Raw genomic sequence first — 16,231 nt, 5'->3', positions numbered from 1 at the left:
GAAACTACGATTAGGGATCGGAAGCTCCGAAGGAGTTCGGACGATCCAATCGGAGTTCGGAGGCTCCGAAATCTAGCAGCCAACTGTCCAAAATATTACGTCATTGGTGACATCACTGAAGGACGTTCGGATGCTCCGAAAGTGGATCGGAGGCTCCGAACTGGTGTCAGCAGACGTCCTCTAAAAGCAAGACACGTGTATGGCAAAAAGAGTTTGGACGGAAGGATCGGACGGTCCGAATCGGATTGGAGGCTTCGAACCCGAGATCGAGGCTCATTTCATTTGCACCGATCCCATTTCTTCTCTCTTCTTCTTCAAGATAGTTTTAGGATTTCTACGCGTCCTATAAACGAGCTGAAAGTGGCTAGGTGCTACCGGACTAGTAGCGGAGCTGTGCTTAAGTTTTGAGGCAGTCGTCATCAGTGGGCTGACGACGGACGCATGTATAACTTTAGCTTCTTAAAAATATTTAGGAATATGAAATAACTTAATTAAGCCTTTTAGAGCTTAAATAGTGATGCATGAGTATTTTTATTGTAGACGCGGTAGTGCGAACTTGTAGGCGTGGGATCTAGACTGGTGTGCTAGGGTTGGCCTGCAGTGTTAGAGGTACGTAAGTACTGACCGAGATAGCCGACATGATATATATATATACATATATGTTGCATCAATATGTGCTATGTGTTATCCATGTTTTACTACTTTAGCACATGCATATTTTTATACTAGACTGCATTTCGTGAGATGTGAGTCATTGATATTTGACAGTCTCCATAGGGAACTTGTATCTCATTATGGACTCGGGTCAGACATTGTCAGTTTCCATGTGAGTCTGTTATCCTGTTTTGGATTTGGGTCAGGTTTGGGGAGGTCAGCCCCTAATTATAGAATATAAGAGTATCCCGTGGAGTCGCTCTTTTAGCACGGTACTGTGTATTCATGGCGCCCCTGAGCAAACTATTTTACCCTTGTTTTTTTATGTGCGCATATTTGTTTATATATCATTGCTTATGTATTGAGTGTAGTGTTCACGCCCCTGTGTTTGGTGTTCTTGGGATACCTTCTGGCGGGGCAGGTTTGATGGTGGACGGTCCCGGAGGTTCGCACCAGGATTGAGGCCAGTGCCAGTTGCAGTGAGAGTTTAGTGGTAGGGATTGATACACTAAAACTTTCGATCTGGTTGTATAAGAATATTATACATTTTTATTGTCGTCGGTTGTATTCTGCCGATTAGATTTGTTATATTTTAATTTATCCGCTCTTTACGCTTTAAATTACTGCATGCATTAATTAACTCTGATTAAGTAGTGGATCCGGGTAGGATCTGATTAAGTAGTAGATTCGGATAAAGTCGCTACACTAGCTCCGAGACAGATGACTCTGGTATGACAAATGTTTTAGAAAGTGAACAATTTACTTCAACAAGACAACGTCCATAAGATTCTTGTAAATATTGGTGTTTATTGTTGTGGTGTGACTTTTTTTGTTCTGGTTGTTCATACAATTTCGAAGAAACAAGTTTCATTCTTAAAATCTATTCTGGAATGTATTCAAATTATTGATAATATGTTGGTAAGAATTTCTTTAACGTGTGTTTGTGTTGTTGTGCTTTATATTTAAATATAAAAATTTTGGTTTTGGTGTTGGTAAGAAACAAGATTTTGTATTGATTTTGGTGTTGAAGAAAAACAAACGATTTGTCTGTTATTTTGTTATGGTGAATTTCTGATGCATTTTCAATAATGTATAATATGATTGATTCAAATATATCTATGATACACAGTTTAATCAAATGTTTAATCATGAATATCAAATAAGTTGACATTTAAACTGTTGGGTTTTATTCGATTTTTAAAAATTATTCATAGACTCAGAGCCCGTTTGGATTTTGTAGAGATTTTTTAAAATAAGTGCTTTTAAAAGCTGCAATTTTTAGCTTTTGAAAAAGCTCTAATTTTGACTTAAAAAAGTGCTTATTTAAGCACTTTTTTGATCAACCAAACACCTTGTTAACTGAAAAACACTTACAAAAGTGCTTTTTTGGCCTGGCTTTTGAAACCAAACGGGGCCTCAATCTACCACAAGTTCACTAATCAAAAACTCCAAAACTCTCTCAACCAAATTTAAGAAATAAACCAGTCTAAGATAAGCATCTCAACTGATCGTACAATTCATTCATATAAACGGTAAATAAATTCAAATAAAAATGACTCAAGAATTACGTGGTCCGGCTGGTTATCCACGCCTACTCCACGGGAGAACAAATCACAACCATTTTCATTATTGATCACAAACTAGAAATTCAGTTTCGTTTAATACAATACGAGAATTTTATCAAGAAACAACGCAAATATAAATTCACAATCAAGTTCCAAATTTTCTTGATTTCTCTCTATTAACCGGGCTCTGTTTTTCCGTGTATTTTTTTTATCAGTGGAGCTCTCAGTTTTAGTCGAGCTTACATACTCTGCCATGTGTTTCAGTTGAGGTCAATTGACTGCTTTAAATAAGACCATAGCCTCTCCTTTTCTCCTAGCCGCTAGCCCAGTAATGATTTTCCTTCAATCTCCACCTGTTGGTCCGGTCATCTTATAGCCCATTTAACAGCCTTAATTTCTCGGCCCAATCCCTACTTATTTGGCCCAACATCGTCTAGTCCAACTCTTGTGTGTGATTTCAGAAATTTTAGTTTAGAAACATATTATAACACACACATCAAATTCAACCATTATTTTACACCTTTAATTATGTCCGCATATAGATTTCCACTTCTTGGACGAAATACATGGATGACCAATACCACATTTCTGCCGAGTTAAAAGCGTTACCATATCCTTCTCATTATAACCCAAACCCTATACATTATTTCATTCTTAACTTTCTAAACAACATATTTCCAAGAACCTAGCTACAAAGATTAGCCACTCGAAAATGGCAGATGATCCTCAAGACGTAGCCGACCGCGAACGAATTTTCAAGCGTTTTGATGCCAACGGTGATGGCAAAGTCTCGTCTTCCGAGCTTGGAGATGTCCTGAAAACCCTTGGATCAGTGACTACCGAGGAAGTTCAGCGCATGATGGCCGAAATCGACACCGACGGAGACGGGTTCATTTCTTTTGAAGAATTCGTCGATTTTGCCAAGGCGAATAGGGGGCTTGTGAAAGATGTAGCCAAGTTATTCTAGTTATTTATTGTTTCAGTACTAAAAAAATGATATTCCATGCGATTAACTAGCGTTTTATAATCAATTAAGGTCTCGAAAGTTAAATGTCTCGTTCTCATGTTTAGTTATATGGTAGCTAAGATATGATGTTGTATAATATATTTTCTTTTATCTGTTTGATATAACTGGTATAAGTAAAATATATGATATATATATGTTTTAATTATCTAATGATTTTGTACACTAACTATTACAATATAAAACATATGCAAATTATGCATCGAAAGTCTATACAATGTTGAGAAGAAAATATATGATCTGTTAAAATAAAAATGGCATTCTGACAAAACCCAACTTAAGCATCATAGCCCTCAAGAAACTCGACTCAACCTTGTTATAGGCTTTACTCATATCCAGTTTAAGAGCTGCAAAACCTTTCTTCGCCTTTTTATTATTTCGAATTCAATGCATACATTCAGAACCAACCACCACATTATCCAAGATCAATCTCCCTGTAATAAAAGCACTCTGGTATTAATCAACAACTTGTTCCAAAACTGGTCTGAATCCGTTTATAATAGCGTGAGCTATAATCTTATAACATGTATTACATAAGCTGATAGGTCTGAAATCTTTCAAGCTGGACGGTTCAAGTATCTTTGGAATTAGAGTAATGAGCGTAGAATTCCAATTAGTGAGCTCCCTTTTTCATTAAGAATCAGCAAGCATGCCTTTGTAATATCATTGCCAATGACACTCCACAGTTTGTAATAAAATTTTTATGCTTGTGAGTAGATCAAGTCGACGAGTGAAAAAATTTAGTATTTCTATCTCCATTTTGCAAACCAATTCAGTCTAGCTTTTTTTTTTCCAATGCATCTCTTCCTGTTTCAATAATTCTCGATTTTAAGAAAAGTAAAAGTTATCACCAAAAACCAAGTGAAGTTTTATGCTATATAATTTAATTTTCTTAATCAAAGTTTTTTAGATCGTGATTAAAATAATGGAATACGAACCATAGTCAATTATCCGCAAAATAAATCAATAGCCGTAGATGGACGATGATTACTTTGACTTATATATCGAATCTTATATGTTTAAATATAGAATTGTTAGGACCTTCAACATCAACGGTGAGCGTGCCGGAGTGGTTATCGGGCATGACTAGAAATCATGTGGGCTTTGCCCGCGCAGGTTCGAATCCTGCCGCTCACGTTTTTTTTTCCCCTCAATTCTTATTTAAGTATTATTATTAATGATTAATAAATTTATATATTTTTAAAAAAAGTGTTTTTTTTTTTTGCCTCAACTACCCAAACACTCATTGTTATCTTTAAAATTGGATAAAAGTTTTAGATTCAATAGACGAATTAAATGTTGATTCGATTGATTATACCAAAAACTCTAGCTTAAATACAGTTTCGTAATTTAAAGTCGAGACAAAAACAATAAGCGGAAATTAGAGTCTAAAGTTTGCTTAAAAATACATGCTTGACCTTAAATTCAGATTTACCATTTTGGTAATTCTATTTAAATTTGGCTGATTCAAGTTACAAATTCATATTTTTTTTAGTTGAATATCTATTTTTTACAGTACGTACTATTAAACTATATTGTATTGATATAAGTATCACATGCATGCGCCCGAACTCCGAAGTGACAATAAACTCAAACAATACAATGAGCTAGTATACTTCCAAATATAAATGATTCCGTTTATGGACCAGATATGTATATTTATACGGCTACTTAGGATTCAGTCCCTTTACTCAAAAAAAAAAAAAAAAACGATTCAGTCTCTAAGTTTAATAATAACTTAAGATTCAGTTTCTATGCCATAAATTTTTGTTTTGACTCTCTGGTCTCACATTTCTTTTCATGTATAAAAATTAGTTAAATATATGATATTAATATAACATATTTGAGTACTATCAATTTTAGATCTGGTACAAAAATTAAGATTTTGAGTATAATATTGGAACAAATTTTTTAACATCAAAACATAATGTACATACATGTTTTTATATTAAAGTATTTGTTCATTGTTAATCAGTACATACATTAGTATTTCAGAAATCACGAAAATTAACAATTTTATGTGTATTAATTTAAGAATTTTGAGTACAAACATATTTAATTTGAGTATTGATTTATATATTTATGACATCAATTGCCTCAAATTGAGTACCAAATCATGATTTATATTTTCGATTTTAGAGAGATGAAACATAACACAAAAAATTTTATACCAAGAACACTTGTTTTTATATCATATTTGAAATAGTTGGTACTAAAATTTCATAAATTTATACTTGATTTTTAATGTTGTATACCTATTTTTTACTTCGAAAATGCTTTGTGGGCCAGGGAATAAGGACAAACTTTTTGCTGAATTAGGGAGTGCAGAAAAACAAAATATCTGACAGAGATTGAATTATAATAAAACTTATGGAATGGGGACTGAATCCTAATTAACTCATATTTATATCACTCGATTAACTTTGTGACAACTTTCGGACACCTCGCCCGCGAAATCTTTGGATAGCAAAACACGTACTTTGTCGTTCTCTAATACGTGTCAATTGGACCCAAAAAAAAAATAATAATAATTGGGCTTCAATCTTAAACACGATTTTGTTGCGTCTTGATGTCGAAGAACCCGATTGATTTGTTGCAAGTTCAATGGTAGTCCAATTAATTATTTAAGGTTGCATGTCAGCATGTGGATTGAAATTTCAAATGCACAACTCAAGTTCATTACATGTTTTTTAGTCAAAATTATAACAAAGGATATGAAGTATCTTATATTGTTCGAGTGTATGTTTTTAAGCTTTGATTTCAAATATAGTGATAATTTGAAATCGATGTTTTTAATTTAAAACTGATCACTAATAGATCTAAATAATCTTTCGAAATCTATGAATTTAAGTCTATTGTGAAACGATCTTACGAATTAATTTTTGTGTTAATATAAACATAAGTACTCAACTTAAGAGAATATTAAGGTGGAAGATTTTTGGAGTTCACACCAAACAACACAAAGATCTCCATTTGTTTTAAATTTTATCAAAACAAAATTAGACATCATTATATTGTTCAAGACGTACAAATAAATTGGCAAGCTTTTAGTTGTAAAAATCGATTCGGTTCAACTAATAGAGCGGAAGGTCCTTAGATATAGCTAGCTAGGTAAATTAATTTTCAGCTCACCAAAGTACAAATTTGAATCAAATAGTGGATAATAAATTGGAGCAAATGAAATGGTGACAAAATAGGTCAATATTAAATTAAATTTTATACCTAAATATCTATTTAAAAGGAGATTAATTGGGCATTAAAGGATTTGAAGCATCTTATATCGTTCAAGTGTATTTTTTTAGCCTCGATTTCAAATATAGTGATTGTCACGCTTTGAAACCGGGCCTAGTTGACATCGGCGTTATTTTCAAATAACATTCCAAAATAACAAGCCTCACAGTACAGACTTTAACCACAAACCAGTATATTATTTCATGACAAAATTTATTCTTACATCCCATATAGAAAATCATAAACCAAAAACATCAATGGAAGCTAAAACTTATAATAATAGGGACAAAGAACTCAAATAACATCAGCACGTCTAAATGTCTTTTTTTTCATCAGCCCAAAAATTATGAAAGCTATTCCTCTTCGAGTTCCTCTTCATTTTTATCTGGGGAGGGAGAGTAAGGGGGGTGAGTGTTTTGGGAAACACCCAGCTTGTGGGGGCCAATCGTACACCATAATATCGAAATAAATATATAACAAGAGTTCAAAGGTGACATGTCTCAAAGAATGTCGCAACATGGGTCACGACAATGAACAAACAGAATCCGAAACAAGACATAACTGAGCATAAATGTATACAAAGTACTATTATTCATATCTTATCATAATGACCATGGGCTTTTACTGGTTTTGAGCTCCCTCTGGGGACTTTTACTGTAAATGGGCTCCCTCTGGGGCCTTTTTCCTCACAGAATTTTCCCAATGCGCCATTATTCAAATCAAAATCATCACAAACGAACATATCATATGGGTATCAATTGGAACGAAAAGGACATAATGAATCTGAACAAAGGCTTAGCAAAGGAATGCATAACGAATCACAAGGTACTTCAAAATGAAGCATAACAAGGGATTCATGTGGAACGAAACATATACGGAATCAAAGGACATGAAACAAACAGTGCACGATCAAAACTTGAAACGGATACTTGTGATTTCAAACAAAAATAAGCCCAAACAAAGATTTCGATGGTTTCTTAGAATAATGCTTAGAGAATCAAAATGAAACAAAAAGAGTCCAATAGAAACAAGACTCAATGATTTCCATCGAATTGAAACAAAGATGTCTTAAAGAAACAAAAACCCACTTACCGATTTTTTGCATGAAAATCAATGTCACGAATAATCGAAGCTTGGACCAAAAATGTTAGAAGCAAATCTCGAAAATTCACGCTCTTGTTTTCCCAAAATTGGCATATCAATGAACTTTTCTTTAAGCACCTTTCTTCCCAAATTCCTAGGCTTGATTCTCGAGCCAATTCCTTAGCCAATTATCTTCCCTAACTGCAACCTTAATTTCGAAAATATATGTAGAAAAATGGACCAAAGTTTTGGTGATTTTATAGGGCAAACAATATTAAATAATATTAAAAACGTAAGTTAGTGGGTAGAGGAAAAGTTAGAAAAATTTAATGACTATTTAGGATATAATTAAATTATTACTTGAAGACTAACTAATAATTCTAATAAATGTGAATTTAACTATATATATAAATAGTCTAATAATAATATATATATATATATATGTATGTATATATTCCCACAAGTTAATGTATTTTCTTGTAAATAAAAATAAATAAATCTATAGATATAGAAGCATGAGGTTTCTACTTTATTTTGTGCAAGAATTTATACCCAAGACAAACATAAAAGCTTTCAATTAAAAATAAGAAATTAATATCATAATGAACATGAATTTACAAAACCGGTTACAAATTTTAAACACTAATAATTCCACATTAATTTGACAATTAAGATGAATCATTAATTTAAAATAATACTACTCAAAAAAATAATAAGTTTCTTTAAATGTAAAATTTATTTGAAAAGTCTTAATATAAGTATAATATGAGAATCGAGATTTAGCAAAACATTGGAATTAAAAATATTTATTTTTTATTTTTTTAGTAGGTACAAGAAATTTATAAATATATTTTTCTTATTATATCGTGAATTTGGTCACGAGTATCACAATGATAATTTGAAATCGATGTTTTTAATTTAAAACTGATCACTAATAGATCTAAATCTTTCGAAATCTATGTATTTAAGTCTATTGTAAAACGATTTCACGAATTAGTTTTTATGTTAATGTAAACACAAGTTAGGAGAATAAGATGGAAGATTTTTGAAGTTCACACCAAACAACACAAAGATCTCCATTTGTTTTAAATTTTATCAAAACAAAATTAGACATCATTATATTATTCAAGACGTACAAATAAATTGGCAAGCTTTTAGTTGTAAAAATCGATTCGGTTCAACTAATAGAGCGGAAGGTCCTTAGATATAGCTAGCTAGGTAAATTAATTTTCAGCTCACCAAAGTACAAATTTGAATCAAATAGTGGATAATAAATTGGAGCAAATGAAATGGTGACAAAATAGGTCAATATTAAATTAAATTTTATACCTAAATATCTATTTAAAAGGAGATTAATTAGGCATTTATAAAGTAAACGAACTTTAACTACCAACCTAAACTAGCCCCAACCACAAAAAGACCGTTGAAAAAAGCCACCAGACCACCCTAACGTCGTCGAGTACAAAATTTATGGTGAGAAGATGTCAAATGTGAATTTACAAATTTATTTTTTATTTGAGTTATTTATAAAAAAAAATTATTATTTATATCAAAAATATTATTTTTTTGTTATAAATATAAAGAGAATGAACTCGTATTAAGGGCCTCGTCTATGATACCCTCGTTCGAATAGCGTGAACATCTCAATTACAAAAAAAATTAAGTCGTTAAATATAGCATATGGACCATGTGCTAACATAGACATACCCAATATTAAGACCCGCTCGATCTAGGGAACCCTACCACCCTGTAACCGTTGCTTAAAGCCTCCGCGCCATTAATTTCTAAATGGCTACGTCTCCGAATCTTCTTCACTCCAAAACAAACAGCAACTAAGCTAGAAACAGAGCAAACATGGGATCCGAGGCTGATTCAGAAACCGTCAATTCGTCATTGTCTTCTTCTTCTTCATCGTCCGCTGCCGCAAATCAGGCGCTTCTCCTAGTTCAATCCCACCACCCGGATTTGCGACTGCAGGCGGCCAAGGAGATTCGAAGGTTGACGAAGACATCGCAGCGGTGCCGCCGTGCTTTATCTGGTGCGGTGAAGCCGCTCGTCGGCATGCTCAGCTGTGACTCCGCCGAGTCCAAGGAGGCGGCCCTCGCTGCTCTGCTTAACCTCGCCGTCAAAGATGAAATGTAAGAGCCGATATATATATATATATACATATATATATATATATATGTTTGATGGTTTGAAATTGAAGTTGATGCAAATTATTTTTTTTTTTTTTTTTGGGAAGATGATATATCAAGAATTTTGAATTTGATTATTGTTCCATATTCCTAGCTTTCTTATGCTCGGAATTAGTTGTCAGTTCAACTTTTGATAATCTTTAGCTTCAGTCTTCGTTTGGTACTCTGTCTATAATATTATTCTTGGAGCTTTGATCACATTGAATATCACTGCTTTATGTTCTATTTTATAATTCGAAGATCATTTATTGTTCTCTGTGACATCACAGTAACTAAGAAGATTAAGCAATAAGAAAATTCGATATTGTTATCTTTAAGTTCACACTTCCTTTGGAGCCCTGTCTGTAATTTTGATCCTCTTGGAGCTCTGATCACATTGTTTGAGTTGTGATTTATTTCCTAAGAAGATATTTTTATTGTTCTCTCTGATTGATTAGTGCTGGCAAAAATTTAATATCGATTGAAGAATAAACAATATTAAAATCTGATATTTCTCAAAGGCTCTTTCTTTAACAGTTCTTCAAAAGATCTACAAGCCATTTCGTGTCTAAGAATTGTGTGGACCACATTCCAAATTTATTATTTTGATGGTTTTGGGGACTAAACTTTTGACTTAGAAAATATCTATACATGAAGTTTGAGGACACAAACTATCTTATATATGTTGCCTATTCATGGAAGGATGTTCTGCTATATTCCTCTGTTTTCATGTCATGTTCGTTGATGAATCATAGTTTCCGTGTTGATCAAAAGTTTGCTTCGAAGAAATAACTGTTTTTCCTCTTTAATCTCGATCCTATTTTACAGGAACAAGATAAATATAGTCAATGCCGGAGCCTTAGAACCAATTATCTTCTTCCTTCATTCGGCGAATCCGACTTTGCAGGAACATGCAGCTGCTGCTTTGATTACTCTTTCTGCTTCATCTGTGAACAAGCCAATAATCGGCTCTTCCGGCGCCATCCCTCATCTTGTGGAAGCCATAAGAGAAGGCAGTCCACAAGCTAAATCGGATGCTGTAATGGTTCTTTACAATCTATCAACTCATCAAGAAAATCTAAGCCTGATTCTTGAACAACAACCGATTCCTTCCTTAGTCGACGTGCTCAAAACTTGCAAGAAATCTTCCAAAACAGCTGAGAAGTGCACTGCTCTGATCGAATCCTTGGTGAGTTTTGAAGAGGGAAGAAGGGCTTTAACATGCGAAGAAGGTGGAATACTTGCAGTTGTTGAAGTGCTCGAGAGTGGGTCGTCTCAAAGCCGGGAGCATGCAGTTAGCGCGCTCCTGACAATGTGCGAAAGCGATCGGTCCAAGTACAGAGAGCCAATTCTGAAAGAGGGTGTCATACCAGGACTTCTGGAGCTCACCGTTCAAGGGATGCCTAAATCTCAATCAAAAGCACAGATTCTTTTGCGACTGCTGAGAGAGAACCCTCGTCCAAGATCTAATCTTGAACCGGATACGCTAGAGAATATAGTGTGCAACATCATATCTCATATTGATGGAGATGATCAATCAGAAAAGGCAAAACAGATGCTTGCTGAGATGGTGCAAGTGAGTATGGAGCAGAGCTTAAGACATTTACGGCGAAGGGCCTCGATGGTTTGCGCTCCCGTCGATTGAAATTCAGGTGATCACCGTGGATTGTTGCCCTTTAATTTCTCTCAAAAGGGAAAGTTTAAGTTTCTTTTGTTAATGCAAAGGGATCGAAAAGAACAAAAAATAATTTACTATGTAATAAATAGCACATATGATGCCAGTCCAGGCATTTTGTATGGATGCCGGGTGACTGGTAATTGTTGTAATGTTTATTTATTTTGCCTTTCTGAAATAACATGCTTGTTGGGGAGAAGTTGATAAAAGAGTAATGGATAATTGAGCCAGCTTTTCAATGTGAAGCTGACTCGAGAATATGAAAATACAAAAGTGATATATATATATATGTATATGAAATTTTCAATTAATTACTTATATATAATATAAATTGCAAATTCATATCATGATTGAGTAGATATATAACTGTATCATTCTTGTAACATATTGTCTGGTCGCATAATATTTGGTATTATCTGACTTTAAGAAAAAAAGGGGGGAAAAAAAACCGAACATGATGAAAGATAATGTTTTAAGTTTCTATGTTCGATATGGTCAAGATCATATTTGTACTTTCACAAAAGTTATTTATAACCGTTGCTAAAAAAAATTATTTATAACTATTTCCCGACACTTATTGAATTTTCTATTTTATTTTTTTGAAAGTGAACTGTTGTTAAGAGATGAAAATTATGAATTAATATTTTAAACATTATATATGAGCTTATTAATAATGTGTAGTAAATATAATATAAATCGAAAACCACTGTGTGTAGTGTATATTATTATTGTTGTTGTTGTTGAAGAAGCTTTATATATACTAGTAACCGATGTATTTGCTTTGCGTGTATGTAAATAATTTAATATCTAACTAAAATTTTATATATTAGCATAATCGCACACACGCGTTGCGTGTGTATAAATCATATAATATATTTAATATTGTATGTTATGTATAAATATTATTTTTTCGATAATATTTAAATTTAATTTTTTTTCATTTATAAAATAATATAAAAATAAATTTAAAATTTATTTATCAATTTATTTTATCTATAATGTTTAGTTGAAAAAAATATGGAAATTTAAAATATTAAAATTTTAAAAAAAACAAATAAAATAAAAGTGTAATATTTATATCACATAAGAGCAATTTCGGCAATGAAAAGATGGTGTCTAAGGAGAATATTTTTTTATGGGAAAATAAGTTTTTTGGTCCAGTAACTTTACCCTCTTTGGGTTTTGGTCCATTAACTTTTCTGATGTGGGTTTTGGTACATTAACTTTACATTTTCAGTGTTTTTGGTCCAACTGCATTAGTATCAGCTTCTGATTGATCCACGTCATAAGTCATGGACCAATCAGAAATTGACACGTATACAGTTGGACCAAAAAACACTGAAAATGCAAAGTTAGTGTACCAAAACCCACATCGGAAAAGTTAATGGACCAAAACCAAAACATGGACAAGTTATTGGACCAAAAAACTTATTTTTCCTTTTTTTTATATATATATACTAGTAAAAATCACGTGCGATGCACGTGTGAACATATTTTGTTGTCGATAAACGTTGTTAAATAAATTAATTGAGATGAGAAGATATTATTAACACGCAGTTAATAAAATGATTTTCGTGGTAATAATATAAATTTTTTGAAAAAAAACATATTATATGTCTTATTGATGTAATCAATATAATTTTTCGACATTGCAACTAATAAAAATATTTGCAACATTTTCGAACAATGTAACACTTGCAATTTCAATGTTTGTATAATTTACGATCATGATTATTTTACATCCATATTAATAGTTTAAAATTAGACATTATAAATAATTCATGTAAGCTTATAAATATAAGTGTTATGTTTATTGTAGTTTTACATTAACACAATATTGATATTGAAACTTATGTAATTATTACAGCTCGATCGAGTTTTATATTTTTTTATTAATCTTGAGAAATTATGACATGTTTCGTGACATGAATTCATCTTATTTTCTATCTCATGTATGTATGATTTATTTTTTATTTGTTAATAAGTGAGATATGTTAATCAAAGTATATTAAATATGATTTTGTAATTTTCTATGTTATATGTTGATCACTATTGATTTATGAAAAAAAAAAAATGGTATAGATAATACATTCTAAACCTTAATTTAAATTATTGCGTCAAATATTTTTTTATTTCATATTTGCGATTTTTCTCTCTTTAACGATTTTTCATATCATGTGTTTTTTATTCTCCATGAAAGATTCATTATTATCATCATCTTTAATAACAATTCATGTGATACTATCTTCATCAATCATTTGCATTTTTCTATCGTTAATTCGTTATTATTTAATCAGACGGTCTCTTTTTTATGCTAAAAATATTTACTTGCAAAGAATAACAATAATTTCATCATTCTCATCTGCATTCTGGTATGTTATCGTCTTACATTACTTGTATGTCAATATCGTTAACGATCAATGTACTTGTTGAACATCCTCTCTTCTTTTTTATTTCTCGTTTTTCGAAATCTACTGATCTCTTTTTGCTTATAATGCTCTCATTGCTGAAATTTTTGATTGAATTTTGAATGTCTTTAATTACAAATGTTAACATTCCATATTTTATTTCAATCGTTTTGTCGCATATTTTTCTTTATTAATTCATCTGATTGAAATTTGCAACAATGTAATTTTTTTACAGGATCTTTAATTTAATCTGAGACGTGTCATCCATAATTTTTCTAGACTTATTTTTTGATTTATTAACTAACTCGTAGTAGATTGATTAAAAATATATATTTACAGACTTCAATAATATTTAAATAATATCAATATTATAGTTTTGTTAAAAACAATTGAAGATATTCATCTCCAACTCTTGTAAAAATATTTTTTCGTTAATTGTAACATCATCTAATAAAATAATTGATATAGTTTTTAGATTTTTTGAGGAGAAAAAATAGTTAATTTTTTTAAATTTCAACTTCTACATATATGATATTTGTGTGTTGGTTTGTTTTTTATTTATTATTTTTGATTAAAACTTGACTTCACATGAATTGATTTATTTCAACACCGATATGTAATTTATATATATATATATATATATATATTAATAACGTTTAAAAATCTGATATTTTCTTATATTTATGAACTCATGATATAATTATTTAGTTCAATAGGTCCTTACGCAATTTAAAATACATAAGATTTTTTTTGAAAAAATATGTCATTTCATATACAAACAAATAAAAACTAAAGTATTTTGGTGTTTCAATCTTTTAGGAAAGTGGATAAGTATTTTATTTAATTAACTTTTTTTTTGAAAAAAATATGTTCACTTTATCTACACAAAAAATAAAAACTAAAGTATTTTGGTATTTCAATCTTTTTGGAAATTGAAACCTTATCTAATATGCACACATTATCAATTTTGACCTTATCATAATAATTGATTTTTCAAAAGCATCCTCATATAATTTATCAAGTGTGTACTAACCATGGACAAAGTTAAAAATATACAATGAAAAACTTTGACCTTGGTTCACACTTTTATAATTGGGGTATAGATAAGTAATATACTATATTACTTTTATGTCATAGCCAATATTTAACTTTTATATTTATATCCTTATATGTATTTATTTTTACATAAATTTGTGTAGAGTAAAAGAGCAAAATTATAGATTTACAATTGTAAAACTTTACTCTTTTATTCACATTTTTAGAAGATAGGTGAGGTAAGATAAGATAAAATAAGATAAGATAATATATATATATATAAAACAAACATCCTGCAAAAAAAATTAATTTCCCTATTTTATACTCATATATTGTCATATCCATTACATCGTATCTAATTAATTATTTGCACAAATCTATTTAAACTGATGATATTTATATTTACAAATTGATTATTATTATATTATATTATATTATATATTACTCGAGTTACTGAGTGCATGTCTTGAATGTGACACGAAATTTGTTTTCATTAATTTGAAAATAACCAAATTATTACTTGTAGATATATAATTATTCCAATTATATATGTACACACAATTAAGAGTGATCATTCGGTTAATTCGTTTAAAAACCAAATCGAGTTAGCCGAAATCGAATTGATCGAATTTTTTTAGGCTAACCGAACCAAATTTATGTTCACCAAATTAATCGATTTTTTACAAAATAAAATTAGAAATACAAAATTTATAAAATTAATGATTGAAATATGATATTTTTATAATAATAAAATACATTGAGCTTAAAAAATTTAAAATAAAAAAATTTAAGTAAAATATTAAATATAAACACGTTAAACAAACTATTATAATTAAATTGTATGTAAAGCTTAATCAAAAAATTCAAAATTTAATTATTTATAATTTGGTTAACCGAATTTTTTTTTGCTGAAACCGAACCAAATTAACCGAAATCTTTTAAAACTAAAATCGATTTTTTGAATTAACCAAAATTTTGAGTTCGGTGGATTAATTCGGTTTAGTGGATTAATTCGCATTAACCAAAATATAATGCTTACCCCTACACGTTCAAAAGAATACTAGCTAGCTAGATTATTTATATATTTTTTTTAAAAAAAGAAAGAGTGTTGTACATTAATTAATTGACCATTTCTTCCCTTCCAAGATCGCCTTCAACAGTTAGACGTATAGACCAGTTAACAACTTGTAAATTAAGATAGGGAAATGCTATATGTACATAGAAGATTACACATTGGGTTACATATTATATATGAAATTATAAAATTATCCTTTCACTTTATTTGAAAAAATTCTTTCCAAAATACATCAAGGATATTTATATAATGTTAAGTGTAACGTGTAACCCAACGTGTAACCTTTCGTGTACATGTAGCATCACCC

At 30.8% G+C, this 16,231-nt stretch overlaps 2 protein-coding genes and 1 non-coding gene across 3 annotated transcripts; all 3 read left to right on the top strand.

Moving 5' to 3' along the window:
• Positions 1-2,903: 2,903 nt before the first annotated feature.
• LOC140892679 (polcalcin Ole e 3) lies at positions 2,904-3,271 on the top strand. Its single transcript, XM_073301633.1, has one exon. The coding sequence runs from the start codon at positions 2,932-2,934 to the stop codon at positions 3,184-3,186; it is 255 nt and encodes an 84-aa protein (XP_073157734.1). The 5' UTR covers positions 2,904-2,931; the 3' UTR covers positions 3,187-3,271.
• A 1,027-nt stretch (positions 3,272-4,298) lies between these two features.
• TRNAS-AGA (transfer RNA serine (anticodon AGA)) lies at positions 4,299-4,380 on the top strand. Its single transcript has one exon. It is a non-coding gene; the product is annotated as a tRNA-Ser (tRNA).
• A 5,061-nt stretch (positions 4,381-9,441) lies between these two features.
• Positions 9,442-11,479, top strand: LOC140893322 (uncharacterized). Its single transcript, XM_073302375.1, has 2 exons — positions 9,442-9,695; positions 10,560-11,479. The coding sequence occupies exons 1-2, from the start codon at positions 9,619-9,621 to the stop codon at positions 11,374-11,376; spliced, it is 894 nt and encodes a 297-aa protein (XP_073158476.1). The 5' UTR covers positions 9,442-9,618; the 3' UTR covers positions 11,377-11,479.
• Positions 11,480-16,231: the final 4,752 nt, after the last annotated feature.

The sequence above is a fragment of the Henckelia pumila genome, chromosome 3 (genome assembly GCF_033568475.1).
Source record: "Henckelia pumila isolate YLH828 chromosome 3, ASM3356847v2, whole genome shotgun sequence".
Classification (NCBI taxonomy): Eukaryota; Viridiplantae; Streptophyta; class Magnoliopsida; order Lamiales; family Gesneriaceae; genus Henckelia; species Henckelia pumila.
The sequence above is the reverse complement of the archived record's forward strand: the minus strand, read 5'-3'. Positions and strand labels throughout refer to the sequence as shown.